Source organism: Poecilia mexicana, unplaced genomic scaffold, assembly GCF_051168715.1.
Source record: "Poecilia mexicana isolate PSO_F unplaced genomic scaffold, ASM5116871v1 scaffold_22, whole genome shotgun sequence".
Taxonomy (NCBI): domain Eukaryota; kingdom Metazoa; phylum Chordata; class Actinopteri; order Cyprinodontiformes; family Poeciliidae; genus Poecilia; species Poecilia mexicana.
The window spans coordinates 16,958,755-16,976,610 of record NW_028263391.1 but is presented as its reverse complement, the minus strand read 5'-3'; the positions used below and the strand labels follow the sequence as shown (position 1 = coordinate 16,976,610).

The 17,856-nt window shown below is 39.2% G+C and overlaps 1 protein-coding gene across 2 annotated transcripts in view; it reads left to right on the top strand.

Annotated features, from left to right (window-relative positions):
- The window catches only part of LOC106915027 (formin), a 56,153-nt gene that overhangs the window by 24,828 nt on the left and 13,469 nt on the right, over positions 1–17,856 (top strand). For both annotated transcript variants that reach the window (XM_088002888.1, XM_014982332.2), the window contains 8 exons: positions 2,819–2,906; positions 6,142–6,203; positions 6,370–6,458; positions 7,685–7,814; positions 7,914–8,060; positions 8,150–8,209; positions 8,296–8,416; positions 17,588–17,680. In XM_088002888.1, the coding sequence (XP_087859014.1) occupies positions 2,819–2,906; positions 6,142–6,203; positions 6,370–6,458; positions 7,685–7,814; positions 7,914–8,060; positions 8,150–8,209; positions 8,296–8,416; positions 17,588–17,680 (790 nt within the window). The remainder of the gene's footprint in view (positions 1–2,818; positions 2,907–6,141; positions 6,204–6,369; positions 6,459–7,684; positions 7,815–7,913; positions 8,061–8,149; positions 8,210–8,295; positions 8,417–17,587; positions 17,681–17,856) is intronic.

Here is a 17,856-nt window from a genome sequence, read left to right as displayed (position 1 = left end):
ACCGTTAAAATTTGTTATTTACGTTATTGAAATGGTAAATAACTTAAATAACATTTTACCATTTACAATTTAATTCATCAAAGTTTGCTGATTCAACAACAAACACTTTAATAGGTAATATTGCTGCTATAACCTTTTTATTCCACTGTGCCAATAAAACCTAAAAAAAAAAAAAAAAATTCCAAATTGTAGCAGTTCTTTTCTTGTACTGTGTCTCAAATGGTTAGTCCATCTTTCAGCAGCAGTACTGTGGACCGTAGAGTTTTCACTCTGCAGAATCTGACCAGACAGTGAACCACATCCCTCTGAATGACTACCAATACCAGTCAACTCGCACACAGACTACCTGCCTCTTGTCTGCGTCTGCACACACTTAAATGTCTAATGCTGCCAGTAATGCTGTGTTTGTGAGTCCAAAAGGAGCTTCGGATCACCGTTATGCCAGCTTTCCTGCATTGTGTTTTGAATATGCATGAACCCGCAAATGTTTTAGTGCAGGTATTTGGGTTCGTGTGCGTGATGACAGCACTTCCTCACAAACTATTATGCAGTTGATCAGAAAGTGTTGCCAGATCATGCAAACGCCGCAGCCCCGGGGCTCTGAAACAGCGAGAGGCGATGAGTGGTTGGGGATCGGAATGTGTGTGTGCATTATGCATATGAGCCACTTCCCCAATTCCCAACAACTGCACATGCCAAAAAGTTGAAAACAGGGGGATACGGCCGATGCTTACGTGTGTGTGAGTTAATGTTTATCATATGTGCCATTTAAAAAAAGAAGAAAAAAGTCAAAGCTGTTGTTTACTCTGGAGCCATTCGCCCTCTGTTAATTAGCATATCAAAGCCAGGGGGGGTGACATGGAGGAGACCTCTCTCGCCAGAACAGACTGGACCAAGCTGGACTGGACCTGGGGTGTAATTGCACGCACATGGCTTCCTCAGTGGAAGAAAAATAAAAACCGGGCACCTATTTGAAAGATGGGCCGCAAAAAGGCATGTCTGTGCATTCTTTAAGGATGAGGAATTCGGGAGAGATGGATAAAGATGAAAAAAAAAACTATCCTAGCTGAACTTGCCTTTGGGTTTTTTTCCGCGTGTCAGTAAACACACTGTCCTATACACACATTAATCAAAGCTGTATCAGGTTTATATGTGGTTGAGCTCCTTAAACAAACAGCTGCTTTACCCCGTTTCATAATTTCTGAGCAATCATTTTACGTTTATTAAAAACATATTTGAAGTGCGAGCTATGACGTGAGAGAGTGGGCGTAAGATTATCACTGCTGTCAGAGGGAGGAGGGTCCTGATGGGAAATGTTGATCTAGTTGTTAATATAACTTGTGCTTCTAATCAAATATCCGGGTAGTTAGTCAGTCTGGTTGCTTAACCAGTGTAAACTATCTGATTTCCTCTGAATCTTTATCAAAAACAGCCTCAACATAAAGCACCTGCTTCGCCTCAAACTCCACAGTGTCTCCATTTATTAGCCTTTTTTTTTTTTTAGGCTGCTCACTTTTTCATTCTGTAAAATCCAGGGTGAAGGACATCTTTCAGTCCTATTTTTGTCCACAGGAGGGAGCCATTAGCTCTTGCTGTCTACCTGTCTCAACATCAGCATCGTCTGGCTCTCTCTTCCTCAATAAGTAAACATCCAGCATCAGTTGTCTTTAGTCATTGAAGTTCTTATCTGGTTTTAGTGGTCGCCTGTCCAAAGTGGTTAATTAGAGGCCCTGCGAAGGCCTGGTAGTCAGTCGTTCCAGCTTGAACAGTGTGGGAGATCCCTGGCGATCCAGGTAACAGAGCTGGAAGCAGCATGGCACCCACTAACGCCCTGTAATGCAATACCCACTTCTAAGGCTTCTGTTCTGCAGCTCCTACAGGACGGCCCAGTAGCCGACAACGCCATAATACCTAATGAAGAAGCCTGAAACATTAACTTTTAGAGCAGGGCTTTACCTTGCCAAAACTTTCTCTGCCTTTACGGCTAATTCAGTCATTAGTAATTGTGACCATCTGTAGGCACAAATAAAAATCCTGTGAATTTATAGTTTGTTATAAAAGCCCTGCTTCTCTTCGCCTTCTCTTCTAAACTGTCCTTTTATGGTGCCACTTTTCCCTTTGTACTTTCACTGCCACTTGATATTTTTTGATCAATCCTTACATGTGTTCCTAGGCAAACTTGAGACTGAGATTTTTTTTCTCTCTCTTTTGAACAAACGTGAGTTTTCTGTGATAGAATTAGTTCTGTTTTTTTGTATCATTATGATGTGCTAATCGAGCCCCGTTTGCCAAGTTCTGTTGTTGGGGTCTGTTACAGATGAGTTTCTGGCTGCTTAGTAGAGACACAGCGATCAGAAATGTTTCGCTGAGTTTCTGTTTCAGTAAAGCTTTGGCCAGCCAGTGCTGATTGAAGTAAACTGTTTCTCTTTTAAGAGCAGTAATGCAAGATTTTATTAGAGTAGCTTTCAAATTAGCTTTCCTGGAATGTGTGGTCAACAATTAAAAATTATATTAGTGCAATTAATATAGCTGGCCGATATCTTGGTACATTCTTACTGGGTTTCAGTCACACAATTCTGAACACCGTCATACCTTTTTAAAGACACGTCAACACATATTCAGCATTCATAATTTTCTTTAGATGAACTTTAGATTTTGTCTCAGTTTCTTCTTTGTGAATGTGCAGCAGAGCTAAACATCAGTGTGAATGTGAAGAAGTTAATTAAGCGAATTAATTAACTGCGAGTTTGCTTTCCTAACATATGCGTCACACCAAAGTTAAGAGCGCAACAGTGTTAACAACATTCTGTTTGTCTAGATCATTAAGCTGCTGGATGGGAAGCGTTCTCAAGCAGTTGGCATCCTCATATCGAGCCTCCATCTGGAAATGAAGGACATTCAGCAAGGTGAGCGATACTGTCTCCATGTGTTCAACATATTTTGCTTCTCAATTCCAGTACAGCCCTGATTTCATTCAAGGAAGAACCTCTTTGATTTAGACTCGGCCATTACAAGCCAAATTTAGTTTCCTATTAAACGATAAACTGAGGATGACTCCTGATGAAATGCAGACAGAGTTATTTTTGGAGATGAGATACTGGGAACCCTCCAGTGGAGGATAAATTCCTCTCTCTTGACAGCAGCTAATTTTTAACTTGAGACACTTCTTTCAGATTAATTTGTGACTTAAGTGGAGCTTGGATGATTTTTCCAGTTACCGCAGTGGGAAAAGAAGAAGAAGAAAAAAAAAGCTGTGATTTGTCTAAATGAAAGATGGTACTGGTTCAAATCAAATTGCCCTCAACTTCATTTTAAAAAACTGCACAGATTGATTGTTAGGCTCGGTTGATCTGTGAAAAATGTAGGATATGTGTGTGTGGGTGTAAACACATATTGTGTGTGTTGGGGACATTGTAGATGGGCCAGGAATCAGTCGTGTCCTGGGACTGTGGCGGAGAGTTCCTGCCGCCTGCTAGTCTGAGCATGCGGCCAGCAGATCTGTTTATTGTAGCCAGTGACGGTTTCCACAAGCCTAATGGGACTGACACCCCACTAATGATCTAAGCATGTACAAAACCACCTTCTACAGTTTGCAGACACTGTGCTACCACATAAAACTGCCTCAGACACAAGGCAAACAGCACATACACTACTGCAACCATCTTGTTTAGATTTTTGTTTCCTTTCCCCCCTCAGTCACTTTTCCCTTCTGCAGTGTCGCTGGGTAGAAAATGTTCATTCCCACCCAGCATGAGGCGGCTTCCTTGTGCCTTAATGGGAGGTGAATGTGAAATGGACAATTTGAATTTGATAATTAAGGATAGTGCCTTGAAAGGCACTTCTAAAGGCAGTCTGCCTCCTCTTTGTTGCCAAATTAAAAGGACATGCTACATATAATGCAATTACAACTACAAGGGAGTAAGAGGGAAAGGCAACACAGTGGTTAAGAGAAAGGAGGGGGGTCTTAGGCACTAGTTGAAATGACTTGGGGAGGTATGGTGGGGCACCTCAAGGGCCACCATGGTTCAAGGGCAAGGGGAGGCTCTCCCCCACACCGCACCTCGCCGCACGCACACAAAAACATACGCACGCAGGAGTGAAAAGTGGAAGGAGAGGGTGTGAGGCCGTTGGCAGGCTGGCTTTGATCTGTCGCTGTGGAGAGATATCCGGCTCCCCTCGGATCAGAGTGCTCCTGTGCACACTGGGGCAGGCCCCCCTTTGGTGTGTGATTGACGGCTGCATGGCTGAGGGACTGAATAATCCACTCTAATAAGATGTAGGAAATGGACCTCCAGCGTTTTCTCTGATCCAGTGTGTGGGACCACATTGACAGCTTCTCTGCTGCAGACCAGCTGCAAACCAGAGTGTGAAGTGTTAGCTTGTTAGCTTAAGTTTAGTGTGTGACTGCTGAGATGAGGACAGTGCGGCTGGAATGGCTAATGGCCAATTTTTCCATATTATGTGAAAAAAAAAAAAAACTGGAGTTCTTCAGAAAAGAACATTTTTGTTTGGATGGTGGAAACTTAATTGTTAGTAATTAAGTCTCAGTTTATTGGAGGCTGATGACTTTAAGCACACATTGCCAAATAATCTAAAAAGTGTGACTTGCATTTGTAATCATCCCCTGAGTCAGCACTTGCACAGTAATTATAGGTGCAAGTCATTTGGGGTTTGTCTCTACCAGCTTTCCAGAGACTGAAATGTGAGGTTGCATCGGGAGTTTCTGTGAACATCAAAAGGCAATTTGATGTAGGTCTGGCCTTTGACTAGGCCAATGTAACACATTCTTTGATCTAAACCATTTTATTATAGCTCTGACTGTATGTTCTGATGTAGGGAGGGGACTTCTGCCACAGGTTCAAATTCTATAAAGTATTTAGCGTGTTTAATTTCCAGGATAGCCTTGTGTTTGACTCCATCCGTCTTGCCATCAAATCTGACCAGTTTCTCTGTGGTTGTTAAAGACAAGCATCCAACAGCATGATGCAGCCCAAATTACCTTTTATTAAAAGGATGGCATGACGTGCACCATTGAGTTTTCACCACAAATAGCATTTTGGATGTTAAATTTTGGCTCATTCTAATTAGACCACCATCTTCCAACACGTCTTTAAATTCACTACTTAACCCAATAAAAGGAGTTGAAAGAGATGAATACAAATTAGTAAAACTTTTTTTTTTTTTATAAAGATTATTATACAATTTTTCCCTGCACTTAACAATTGTTCACTACTTTGGTTTGATCTGTCGCATAAAAATTCCAGTAAAACAGATTGTGGTGCTAACATGACTAACTGGAAAAATGCATGCTATTACAAGTAACTATAAAATCCACATTATTATTATTTTTAATTAATTTCAATTAAAGCCCCTCAATGACTATTACTGTCAGTCATTGACTATGAGTGGAGTATTTGTTCATATTATATTGATCTCCTCTATCACAAGCTGGGGACAACATCCAGAGTCGGTGTAACATAACTTTCCCTTATTCTGTTGTTCCACGTTTGACTTTTAGGACCAGAATAAAAGTAAAAGCATGCAGACAAAGTTGGACACACTCAGTTGGATGCTTGTTTCTTAGCTGACCTTTTTCTGCCCCCATTTATAATCATTAGTTAGCTTCTAGCTGTGCTGGCTATGCCTATGGGTGCAAAGGTCAAACAGTTTTCAAGCTTCTTTTTTTTTCAGACACATACCCAGGGTCTTCTTCCACTCGTTTGCCAGCAATGGTCAAGAAAAGTAGAGCGGTTCTTCAGTCCTGGCCCACCGTCTGTGGTCTCTGTAAACCACATAAGATTCCAGTTCTATAATTCGTCTGGTAAATTATGCATTTAAGGGGGGGAAAAAAGAACAAGTAGCATTCTGGTTTCAGTTAAATACCCCTTTTTATCCTCTTTCAAGTTTTTTTTTTTTTTTTTTTTGGTTTTTCCCAGACCCAGACATATATGGATTCTTTCATTGTGTTTATCCAAATTTAATGATGTTTAATCTAACTTTCAACAGTATTACAGACCTATCATCAGATTATTTGTCTTTTTCTTCACTGTCAGTGCTCAAAAGGCAGCACATGTGAGCCAAGATTTTACCCATTTATAAGAGAGATTGCTTAAAATTAATGTCCTTCTCTGTCTTCACCAGCTGTTCTTAATGTGGACAACTCTGTGGTGGATTTGGAGACCATTGAAGCTCTGTATGAAAATGTAAGAAGTTGTGTGATTAACATAGCAATATGAGAAGAAAGTAAAAGCTGTATATATATATATATATATATATATATATATATATATATATATATATATATAGTTTTACAGCTTTTACTTACAAGTATTTTTGCTTTAATGAATGATACCTTCCTTCTTCTAACAGAGGGCCACCAGTGATGAGATTGACAGGATCCTAAAACATTATGAGACTTCCAAAGAAGATGAAGTGAAACTTCTGGACAAACCTGAACAGTAAGAGTATTTCTACCATTTCTTGTATGTACTTTAGTGTAATATATGTGAAAGGAGTCCTTAGTATTTTAGTATGTGCACTTGGAGTAGGATAATGGCTTATAATAAGCAATGCTCCTATTTGAGTTTTGCGGTCAGGGTGTAAATTTCTGGTTTTTATGAAGCCCTGACCTACCAATGTCGATTTTTATTTAAGATATATAATAGAAGCAGCCTTCAATTATTTTTATCGCGGGCAGATTTAGCGTCACACCTCGGCGTTGCAGAACAGCTGCTGTGCAGGAGCGTTGCGCTTATTTTAATAAGACAAAATTATTACAGAGTTGACATTTTATGTTCGCAGCTATTCCTTTAATAGCAGTCTTGTGTGCAGCTCTCTACCTTAACTTCAGTCGGCCAACATTTTTAAATCAAACAAATTCCATGATACACAGAGATAGAAAGTTCAGATTGGTGAAGCAGAGAGACCTTGCTGTATTTCGTTCAGCCTTGCTGGTATCTGCTGGAAGTCTTGCTCTCGCTCGCTTTCTCACAGCCTGAAAGACATGTCTTGACTTGACTAGAGAGTAATTTCATTTAATTTGACCTACTGGTCACTGCTCAGGGTGTAGAAATCAACAGTCTGGTCACCAACCAAATTCTCACATAACACTGAAGTAATTCTTATATTTGCTTAAAGTCAGTCCTAAAACTAAAAAAAACATGAATGGAGGATGCTTTAGGATTTCCGTCGGGGATTAAGTAGCCTCGGTCCGTTAACAAGACTTGGATTTAGTGGTGCCGCCTAGCCTGGCCTTCCCTTGTCCATGTTTGACCGAAGCTGTCACTATGGCTGCCTGAGTCATCCTTACTCAGTGTCTGCCTTCATCGGCCGGCCCTAATCACACAGGATGTTACCTCTCTGCTCCCCTCCAACACGGCACTGTTTACATAAGTCGTCTTGCATCAGGCCAGAGCTACCTTTGATCACTCTCCATGCACCGCTCATTGCTCTCCCTCCACCCGACCCCCTTGGACCTTTCAAGCCCAGCAGAGCAGCACCACTCATGACTATCAGCTGCCTGCCTGCCTATGAACAGCAACATTGACTCAGCCGCCCTGTGTGGAGAAGCCCGGCCTGCCAAGGCCCCAGAATAGTTCTTCCTGTTAGACATTTTGTTTAATTCTGCCATAACACATCAAACCCTATTCCTCCTCCCCACCACTTTTTTTTTTTTGTTTTCCAGGTTTCTTTACGAGCTCTCCCAGATTCCTGACTTTGCAGGCAGAGCTCACTCCATGATCTTCCAGTCAGTATTCCTCGATACCATCTCCTCCTTACGTAGCAAGGTGGAAATTATCTCCAACGTCTGCAAAGTAAGAGCATCACGCCAGCAAGTGCTGTCTCAAAAGATGTCGTTCAGCATCATAAAGGATAACTAAACCAAAAAATCCATGTGTATGTTTCTGCATCAGGACCTCCTTGATTGTGACAGTCTGCGGGATGTGATGGGTCTCGTTCTGGCATTTGGGAACTATATGAATGGAGGGAACAGGACAAGAGGTCAGGCTGATGGCTTTGGGCTGGAGATCCTCCCGAAGCTAAAAGATGTCAAGAGCAGGGTACTTATCGTTTTGAGGGTTACTTCAATGGTGTTGATGTCACTTAGTGGCTTAAAACATCCTAATTATTTGTTGTTTGACTTCATCAGGACAATCACATCAATCTTGTGGATTATGTGGTTTTATACTACTTGCGAAACTTTGACAAAGTAAGTTTTAAAAACTCACTTGAAACCAAAATTGTTTTCCAATGTTTAAAGACTTTAAATAAATACCTTTTTCTTTCCTGTTTTAGCATGCCGGTACAGAAAAGAGTGTGTTTCCTCTGCCTGACCCTCAAGAATTTTTCCAGGCAGCACAGGTGAAGTTTGACGACCTTACCAAAGACATCAGGAAACTGAAGCGGGATCTAACTGGTAGGACATACTAAATGGTTTAAAACCTTAAAATGCATTTAATTCTGTACAGCTTCAACATTTTGTCCTGTTGAAGCTGTTTGGCAAATCCTGCCAAAAGTTAGTTACAGTGCCTGGCAAGGGTTTTAATACCCTTTATACATTTTCAATTTGTCACATTAGAACCACCAACTTCAATGTATTTATACGGTATTTTATTGGTTAATTTACGGTATGTAAATTAACTCAGTATTGTAGGAAAAAACAATGCTTCGTTTTCCTTTTTTCTTTTTCTACAAACATTCTGATTGATGTAATATCCATTGAGCTATCCAGGAAACATGGCAAACATGGAGAAGAAACTTGTTTTTGTCAGATCAGTCCAATTTTTGGCTTTTTAGATGTTTTTAAATGCTTTGGGTGAAGAAATTTGCATCAATGGTTGGATTCAAAACACATTCGTGGATAAAAATGGCTCAGTCAAAGTCCAGACTCCACTTCATTTGAGAGTCTGTGCCTAGATTTGAAAAAAAATAAAATAAAATAAAAAATAGACTGAGATTGAAATGCAAAGAAGAATTTAGCAAAAAAAAATTGTCTAGATGTCCAAAGGTAGTAGATACACCCCAAATGACCGGGGCAATTCTGCACATTTGTGACTTCCACACACAGCAATTTTTTTGCCTGTAAGTCTTGTCAGAAGTAACAACTAAATTGTCCCACCTTTTTTTTGGAGAGCTGCCTCCAAATCATTGCCAAGCAAACGGCATTTGCGCATGAGGCCATATTGAACGTTATCGCTGAAATCGTCTTTGTGTCTCTGTTAATCAATCAGTGTAATTGTATACGTTACTATCTGTCATCAGCGCAGTTTCGATGGAAACGTACTTCCCATGGACCCTTCCTGCTCCGTGCTTTGAGAGCTTTGTGTATATTTAGAACCGTAGGAGGCCCTACGGCAACTTTTCTCAGTTTCATTGTCCCCTTGCAGTTTCCTCTGTTCTGGCACCAATGGCAGAATGTTTAGCAGCAGCATTTTTATGTCTTTTATGAACATTTTTGAAGCATGAGTAACAAAAACATTCCTGTTCAGTGAGGAACCTTCACAGCAACAGTTGGCGGATAAACAAACACACTTTTGATGTTCTGCGCTTGCTGTATCCTGAGCTGCTGAGATGCTCAGTACCTCAGCCAGGCATCCAGGTTGTCTTGGCCAGGGCCATGTGGAGGTTAAAGGAGATGCCCCTCTGTGCCCTCGGTGTCTGTCGTTATTTAAATCAAGCAATAATATGGCATATGAAAGCAATTAGATATGCTCCACATTGCTGTTAAAACCCTCTCTTCTCTGACCCGAGGGAAAAATACAAAGAGCCTGTTAAAGTACCCAGACCCACCTCAAGCTGTCACTCATTTATTAGGAAAAATGGAAGACCTGAAGACAATAAATGCAATGTAAGGGCCCTCATATTTGATCTCTGCTGAAGCACAGTCTGGCACAGTAGTCCTCGGGGTATTAGCATCACAGGCCGGGCGCTGGATCCTGGATGTTTGGCGAGCTGCACCTATGACTCCCACCATTTTTTATCCTCTCCAGCCGCCAGGAATAAATATTTATGCCTGGCTATTATAAACCAGCCCAAAGAACACAACTGGTCCTAATTATAAGGCTAACACAGATCACTTCCATCCACAACAAGAACATTGTCTGACACTCAGACTGAATCCCATTTCCCCCCCATCATCCTCAGCTCTCTACCCTACGTCAATACAAGGTTGGGCTCTCAATCTAGAAACTGCTGTATTTTAAAGGGCTAACTCTAAAACAAGACAGGAGATTGAGACAGGAGCTGTATTTCCTAATACACTGACAAATCTAAGTGTTCCAGTGTATTGTCATTAATATTATTCACTATCACTGTTAGTTATTGTTTTTACAGCTTGAAATATGTTTTAATTTAAAACTGTTTTACAAATCCAACAACCACAATCTGGATCTTATCGGGACTGATTCAGATTTTTTATTTTTTTTCATTTTAACTGTGTACCTTTTCTGGTTTTTACAGTAAAAACAAGCAAACAGAAGAAGCAACCAATAATATTGTGATAACTCTGGGAAAGAAGGCAGACCCCTTCCTGAGCTGGGGATCTCTGTTTGGGACGATTATTAGTTGTGCTCTCCACTAAATATAAAATATATGGATAAATAAGGAACTGCTGAAAAAAAGCTTAAATAATTTCCATTTGTGGTCTGCCAAAAGTTATGATAGGGTCACAGAAAGCATGTGAAAGCAGGTGTTAAATGAGGCCATATTACCAGTTCTTTGCCTCTTTTCGAAATGCTATTTATTGATTTTTACATCACAGAAAGCAGACAGAGAGGTTTATCTGTCAGGGAGTTTCTGAAATCTCATTGGTATATTTTAACCACCACCTGAACAAAGTTACAAGGAAGTCAAAATGTGTGATGGGGAACCCCTGGAAATATGAAAAGAGCATCTGGATTGCCCTGTTTTTTGCGCTGTTTTGACTTGAACTGGACAACTTTGGAGAGAATCTGGTCCTTACCTGATCCTGAGGTGGCCACTTTTTTATATATATTTTTTTGAAGCTGATAGCTCTCCTAGCTCTCCTTTAAGTGGATACATCCATATGTGCATCACAAACAAATTTCATGCAGATCCTGAGTGCAGAAACCTGAGTTATGATTTCTTCGTTCCGCTAGTCGCCACCGCTGCTCAGGAGCGACTCACCGTCCGCTTGGCTACACTCTTCTTCATTGGCTTGTGGAGAAACATGATCCTCTTTTGATGGGGTTTCCTGTTTTTGGGAGAGGGTGATGACCTCTCTCTTGGCTCCACTCGGGGGAGAGGGATGAGCGGGAGGCCACAAGGACATACTGTAGGCCTTATGTCTCACATGTAGTTTTTGCCAGCAGTGCTGTTTTTCTGAGCTGTTTCAGCACCAAAAATTGTCCTTATCAGGGAATCTCTGCCTTCCTCACGTGAAAAAAAAAAAAAAAAAATCCTTTTTTAAAATCTTGTTTTAACTACTGCTTTCAGAGCAGTGCAAAAATGTTCCTTTGGCTGCCGTGTAATTGGACGAGACACGCAGGCAGGGATGCAACCCAATGAAATAGGATCAAATAAAAAGAAACAGTCAGAGCTCATTTGCTGCTCAGGGGGGTTTAGTGTTTCACAGAAGGCCTGGACCAGGTTAGGCATTCATCACTGTGGCAAATCAGACAGTGTCCTGATTTTAAATGGCCTTTAATGTCAGGTTTAGGCAGGGCCTTTAGCCTGAGCTCTGTTTTACGACTGAGGCTCCACTGAGGACCTGCGCGTGTGAAGCCAGTATGCAAAGGTGCCGTCACCTCTCCTCTGACTAAACAAGACAAAACATGATGCAAAACTCCAGGGTCTTTGGAAATGATTGGTTGCTATTTGTAATGCAGGAAATCTCTAATAAATGTTCCTGTTTAACCTTTTATACACTAAATTAGTTCAGGTTTGTTTAATGGAGAAATATGTTTAATGTCTACTAAATGCATATTTGAAGTGAGTTTCATGTCTCACCTTATATTTTTTTTCCAGGTTGCCACCGTTGTAACCCTTGAAAAAATGGTAAAGACGAGTCATTTTGGCTGATTTATCAAAGATGAAAAGGGGAGTTAAGGTTTTACCATTTCCCTACTGAGGCCGTCTTTTGGCTCGCTTGCTGAGGGGCTATAGTATTGTATTTTTTTATATTTTTTTTTATGTGGGGGCCTGACTGTTTCCTGGAACTGAAGATAATTGGGGATGAGGAAGAGAATTCACTTTTCAGGTATAAATAACAAGAACATACCAGAACAGGAACCATGTACTTGGTTTAAACTCTTAAAAATAAGGTTTTATTGGCGTGATTCCGAATGTTCATAATTCTAAAGCATGAACGCGACTGTCGAAGGAGAATTATTGCGTTAGTTTGAACTGCTGCTCTGCTGGCGCCCAATCTTCCAGTATCGATGTGGAACAAGAACCACATGTATAGCAGAGTGTGTTTCCTCACTGCTCTCTCCCTCGGCGTTGTTCCTTGTCCTGCGTTTGTTCTGTGTTTGTGCTTTATCATCATCCAGATCTTCATCTGATGCTCAGGCAGTAGGTAGGTTGTCATTGCCCCATTTCATGCTCTGAAACATTCATCAAACAACCAAAGGGGAGATTTTGCAGTTTTCCTCCAACTCTCAATCTGCTGTTGACAATTTCCTTTGCAGCAGATTTGTACTATTTTAGTCTGTGCTGTGATCATAGCAGTCATATTTTATGAATTAGAATATGCATTCTGATGAGTCAGATTAAAAGTACCTTTTGAAAACAATCTTTGAACGGGTTTTAAACATACTTTTTTCTTTAAGCCCACATTTATGGAATCTGTTCATCATTTGCAAGCAGAAAATGATCATAACTAACAGAAAGAGTTTAAAACACCTGCTTGTGTGAAATTAATCTGTGTAATCTGTTTCGTTTAGTGAATTGAGGTATTAAAATTAATGAACTTTTTATTAATATTTCAATGTATTTAATATGATTGCACATATTCACATAAAAGTTGTCCCTTTTACCAACCACGCAAAGTCAATTCAAGTTTGGCTGTCATATTTGGGTTAATTATGTTTTTTTTTCTTTTCCCAGATTGAAATGAAAATCTGCTAAAGATGTCTAAAAAGTCTTAAAATAAAATTTCACACAGATTTACCTTTAAATGAAATATTTAATTTACAGTTCTTCAATCGAGGAAATATTCTGTCAGGAAACCATAATGAATGCAATAAAAAGATGATCGGAGTTTAAATGAACTTTTAATAAGAATTCCTAAATTTTATCTTTCCATGGGGTATAAGTATGATGTGACACTTAGATGCATTAGGACCTATGTTTATCTTGCTGCTATGCTTAGTAAGAAAACGGCAGCAAAAAGTGATATTTTGGGGCCAGTAAGTCTACATTAGATGCTATTTCATGCCAACTTGTTATTTTGAGATGATGCCAAAAATGCAAAACTTTTTCTGACCCTGTGTAACCAGTGTGGTTAGAAGAACTCTACCAGAATCGTTCTTTGGTGACACAAGATTAAGATTGAGCTTTTCACCAACAGTCAATCCAGGTGCATTTGGCATGAAACAAAGGAATGAATAAGTAGAAACCTTCTTGTACAGCAGTGGCAGATCTGTGACGCTCTGGGCTTGCTTTTCTTCCTGATGCTTTAAGAACCTGTGGAATCATCAACTCTGAAATACCATAAGATTTTAAATACATAATTATGATGGCATTTGCCAGAAAAGTGAAAAAAAAAAGTGTCCATGATTTGGTCTTTCAGTAGGACAGTGATCAAAAACATATAGCTTCATACTCACAGAAATGGTTCACCTGTCTCAAAACGAATAATTCCTGTCACCAGATTTAGGTCTGGTAAATCTGATTGGTTTCATTTCATCTCTTTTGTGTAATGAATAATTTTTTTATCATCTGGAGAGATTGGGCAGAGCGGATTGGCCAAAGATCCCTGCCTCTTCTTCTCCAACCTTGTGAAATGTTACAGAAAAGATTTACTGCGGTCCTACTGGGAAAGAACGGTTGGTAGTATTAACAGCAGGGGACCAATAATTATATCACCTTAATTTTTGCAAAAAAAAAATATTTTCTTATATGTTTACTTCTTTCCATTAGTAATAGTGCTCAGATTAATATACATTCTAAATTTGATGTGTTTGAGATGCTGCTGCAACAAGATGTATTTATTTTACTTTGTATTTGAGGAGTTTTATGTTTTTCCATAGCTGTTGACAGGTTACCTAATATAATACAACGAGAATACTCGTCCGCTAAGACATTAAATCACTTGGAAACACTAATACAAAAGAGTTTAAGTGACTCAGGAGATCATTTTTATACTCTGATTAGCTCTGTTTACCCTCTCTTTGTGGATTACTATATTTGTTGTCTACATCTTCCTTAGAGAGCATCAAAGATTTGGAATATCAAACACAGTCAAAACATTTCCTTACCAATAAATCCACTAAATAAGTTATTTTCCTTTGGGGTTGTTTCTTTAATAACTTGCAGATGAATATTCAATTAAAACCATATTTCCAGTGATTTTCTTTTAACCCGTTGATAAATGCATCAGTCTAGAATCGCAGTTGGAAAGCAGCTAAAGGAAATTTGTTTCCAATTCAAAATAAAGCTAAACGACAGGATAAAATCCTAGGACATCCATTATTTGTACACCCACCCATATGTTCCCAGACCCATACAGAAATCAAGCATGCCAGGAAATTATGGTACAAATACACAATCTATTAGTCTCTGTAAGACACATCTAAACCTCATAATTTGGTGTATTTTGTGTGCGCTGTATTGCAAAAGTATTCAGAATCATCAATTTTATCCACACTTTACCCTACATGACCGGCATGCAAGAAAGTATTCATGGAGAAAAATTAAGGTTGCACAATATGTTTCCAACACCATCTTTATAGTGACACAAAGTGATACTGTTCTTCATCAGGGACAAGGAAGCTGGTCAGAGTTAATGGGAAGATGATTGAAGCTAAACATAGTCCAAACCTAAAAGAAAACTTGTTAAAGGCTGCAAAAGACTTCAGACTGTATTGGGGGTTCATCTTCCAGTCAGACAGTGACTTAAAATACAGAATGGCTTTGCATGGTAACATTCAAATCTGCGAGAATACTTGAATGTTTGTAGATTCTTTCTATCTATTTTGACTGATCTTGAGCTATCTGACGAAGAAAAATGGGCAAAAGGTTAAGTTTCTACATGCTAAAAATGTCAAAAGGCCTGTATCCTTTATTGCAGTTGAAGGTGGTTCTACAAACTGTTAAATCAAAGGGTGAATACAAATAACATGCTGCACTTTTTTTATTTTTTTTATTTGTACAGCTCTTCAGTGGGAGAAGAGCTGTAAAGGACAAAATGTTATCTCAGTCAATCAAAAAATCCCTAATGTGTATCAAGAAATGCCTGCGTAGATTGTTGTAAAATTTACCTGTCAAGATTGTCAACACACGCAAACGTAAAAAGACCATAAAATCCTAAAATAAAAAAATAATTTATGAATTTCTTTACTATTTTTGCATATTTTTCATAAACAGAGGAAAAAAAACTGCTGGTGAGTGCTCAAAGTCAAAGAAAAAAAAATCCACATTAGTGAAAGTGGTTATCTTTAAAATGTTTAACACAAAAATATTTTTTTCATACAGTCCAATTGGAAGACCACTTATTTGTGGTTAGGGAGAAAAACTGTTTTCTGCAAGAGCTCTTAGATCTGTGGTCTTCCGTTTTGCCTGACGGCACCAACTCTTGGGCTTACAGTGGAATCCTACTTGTGACTGGGCTTTTCCAGACATGTATACAACTCTTAAGACAATGTTTAAAACTCCAACATTTTGGTTTTATTCTTTACAGCTGTTGTGTTTATTGTGGGCTTCCTCCTTGTGGCCTACACTGTCTGGACCACATTTGGAAGCAAGCCGCCTCTAAATTGTAGACTTGCTGTTTTGAGCGCCATTTTAATAGGTGCTTTTGAGTTGGGGGACTTTTGGCCGGAAAGTGTGGTTTCTCCAAACAGAATATATTGATTGGTGTGTTTGCATGGTCACTGATTTTATTGTAAACTCGCTTCTCATCCAGACCTTGTGGTTGTACTTGATAAGCCCTGATTCATGACGTTTAAATGGCGCATTTCTTAATTTAGCAAGGCGTTTAGTGAATAAAATATTTAGCTGAGCGTCGTGTCGCAGGTGCAAGAGCTTCTCATGCAAACACGCCAGAGCCAAGCCGAACTCGGATGTAAAAGCAGCGACGCAGCAAAGTGAGACGGCGGGCCAGACCTGTTAATGTCCTTTTTCTGTTGCAGAAGTATTTAGCTATGCAGTCATAAGCAAGTTAAGGTATTTACTGCAGCCATTAATGACTTACAGGTTGGAGGATTGTGCCTAAGTTGTTTCGCCAGACGCCTGTGTGTATAGTTACACAGGCTTACAGTTGAGAGGAAATGGGGAAAGGTTCGGCTGGCACGCGCTCAGTCAGGGCCGTTTCCTCTGAGCTGGTGTGAGTTGGATCATTTGGCACGATAACCAAAAGCCATCTACAAACCACAAACACATCTGCTGCACTAACATGCGCCCGGAGTTCTAAGAACAAAAAACTATGCAAGCAGGGAAATTCTACATCATTGCAAGTTAAATGTTTTTGGATAGACTTTTGTAAAAGTCATTTTGAAGTTATTAGAAATGTTAACATGTTAAGCAATAAATTATTCAATGGCAAACCATGTAGTAGCTGCTGAAATCAGTGCATAAAGAAAAAAACTCTGCAATTATGTTGAAATAAAAGCTCAGCTTGAGGTTAACAACCCCATTAAAGCATTTCTTAAATAAAGGTTTCCTATTTTTTATTATGCTTATAGACAGGTTTGTCATTTCAGTTAATTACAGGAATGTGTAATTAACTGTTTCTATATGTATTGGAGGAAAATGAATCAAAATTAAACAAATACGAAAAATAGGATGTAATAAGTTTTAATGTTTGTAGATTTTTTTTTTCTCAGTCTGCTGAGAAAAAAGTGTTTGTTAAAGACATGGTCAGTTTTGCTTTTTTGTCATAGAAATTACCTGAGTAAATTCAACAAGCAGCTTTCAAATCACGCTTAGGGAAAAAATCTATCCAACACAAATCGAGCAACAAATCTGAAAAGACTACATACTAGTATAGTTTGATGTTTTTTTGGCTTGAGTTGCTTCTTTATGCATGTTTGTTAGTTTAATTGCAGGTCAAAACAAATCAGAGTTAAAACAGCCTGCAAAGCAGAAAACAAACGGAACCAAACACACATTTGTGGGCTTTTTTTGTTTTTTAATTGGAAACATTGTTACTCCAGAGTTTTAAGGATCTGTTTACCCCTTTGTGGTTGGTAATTTTATTCAGATGACATTTGGGGTATGTGCCATTAGCCCTTTTTAGGCTACATTACAGTTTTTCTTTCTTCAACATACTTTCCTGCATGCATGAAGACTTTTTGAGACAAATCATGCATTCTTTGCCCAGGTCATTTAACTCATTTGTACACTTGCGAACCTTTCAATTCTTTCTCCTCTCACCTTCTTTCATTCTATTTTTTCTTCTTCCTACCAGCTTGTGAGAAGAATGTGGAGAACGTCTGCACCAACTCGTCAGAGGAACACCTGCAGCCCTTTAAGCAGAAGATGGAGGCATTTTTTTCAACTGGTGAGTCGAGATGAAATCATTTCTTGTATGGTGTGAAAACAAAATGTTACATTTATTCATTTAAAAGTGTTAGTCATTTATTTTCATCATGTACAGTAATATGTAAAGTTCTTTGCTAAAGTATACCTATCCCTTGCAATTATTTTCTATTTTGTTATGCTACAATCAAAAACTTT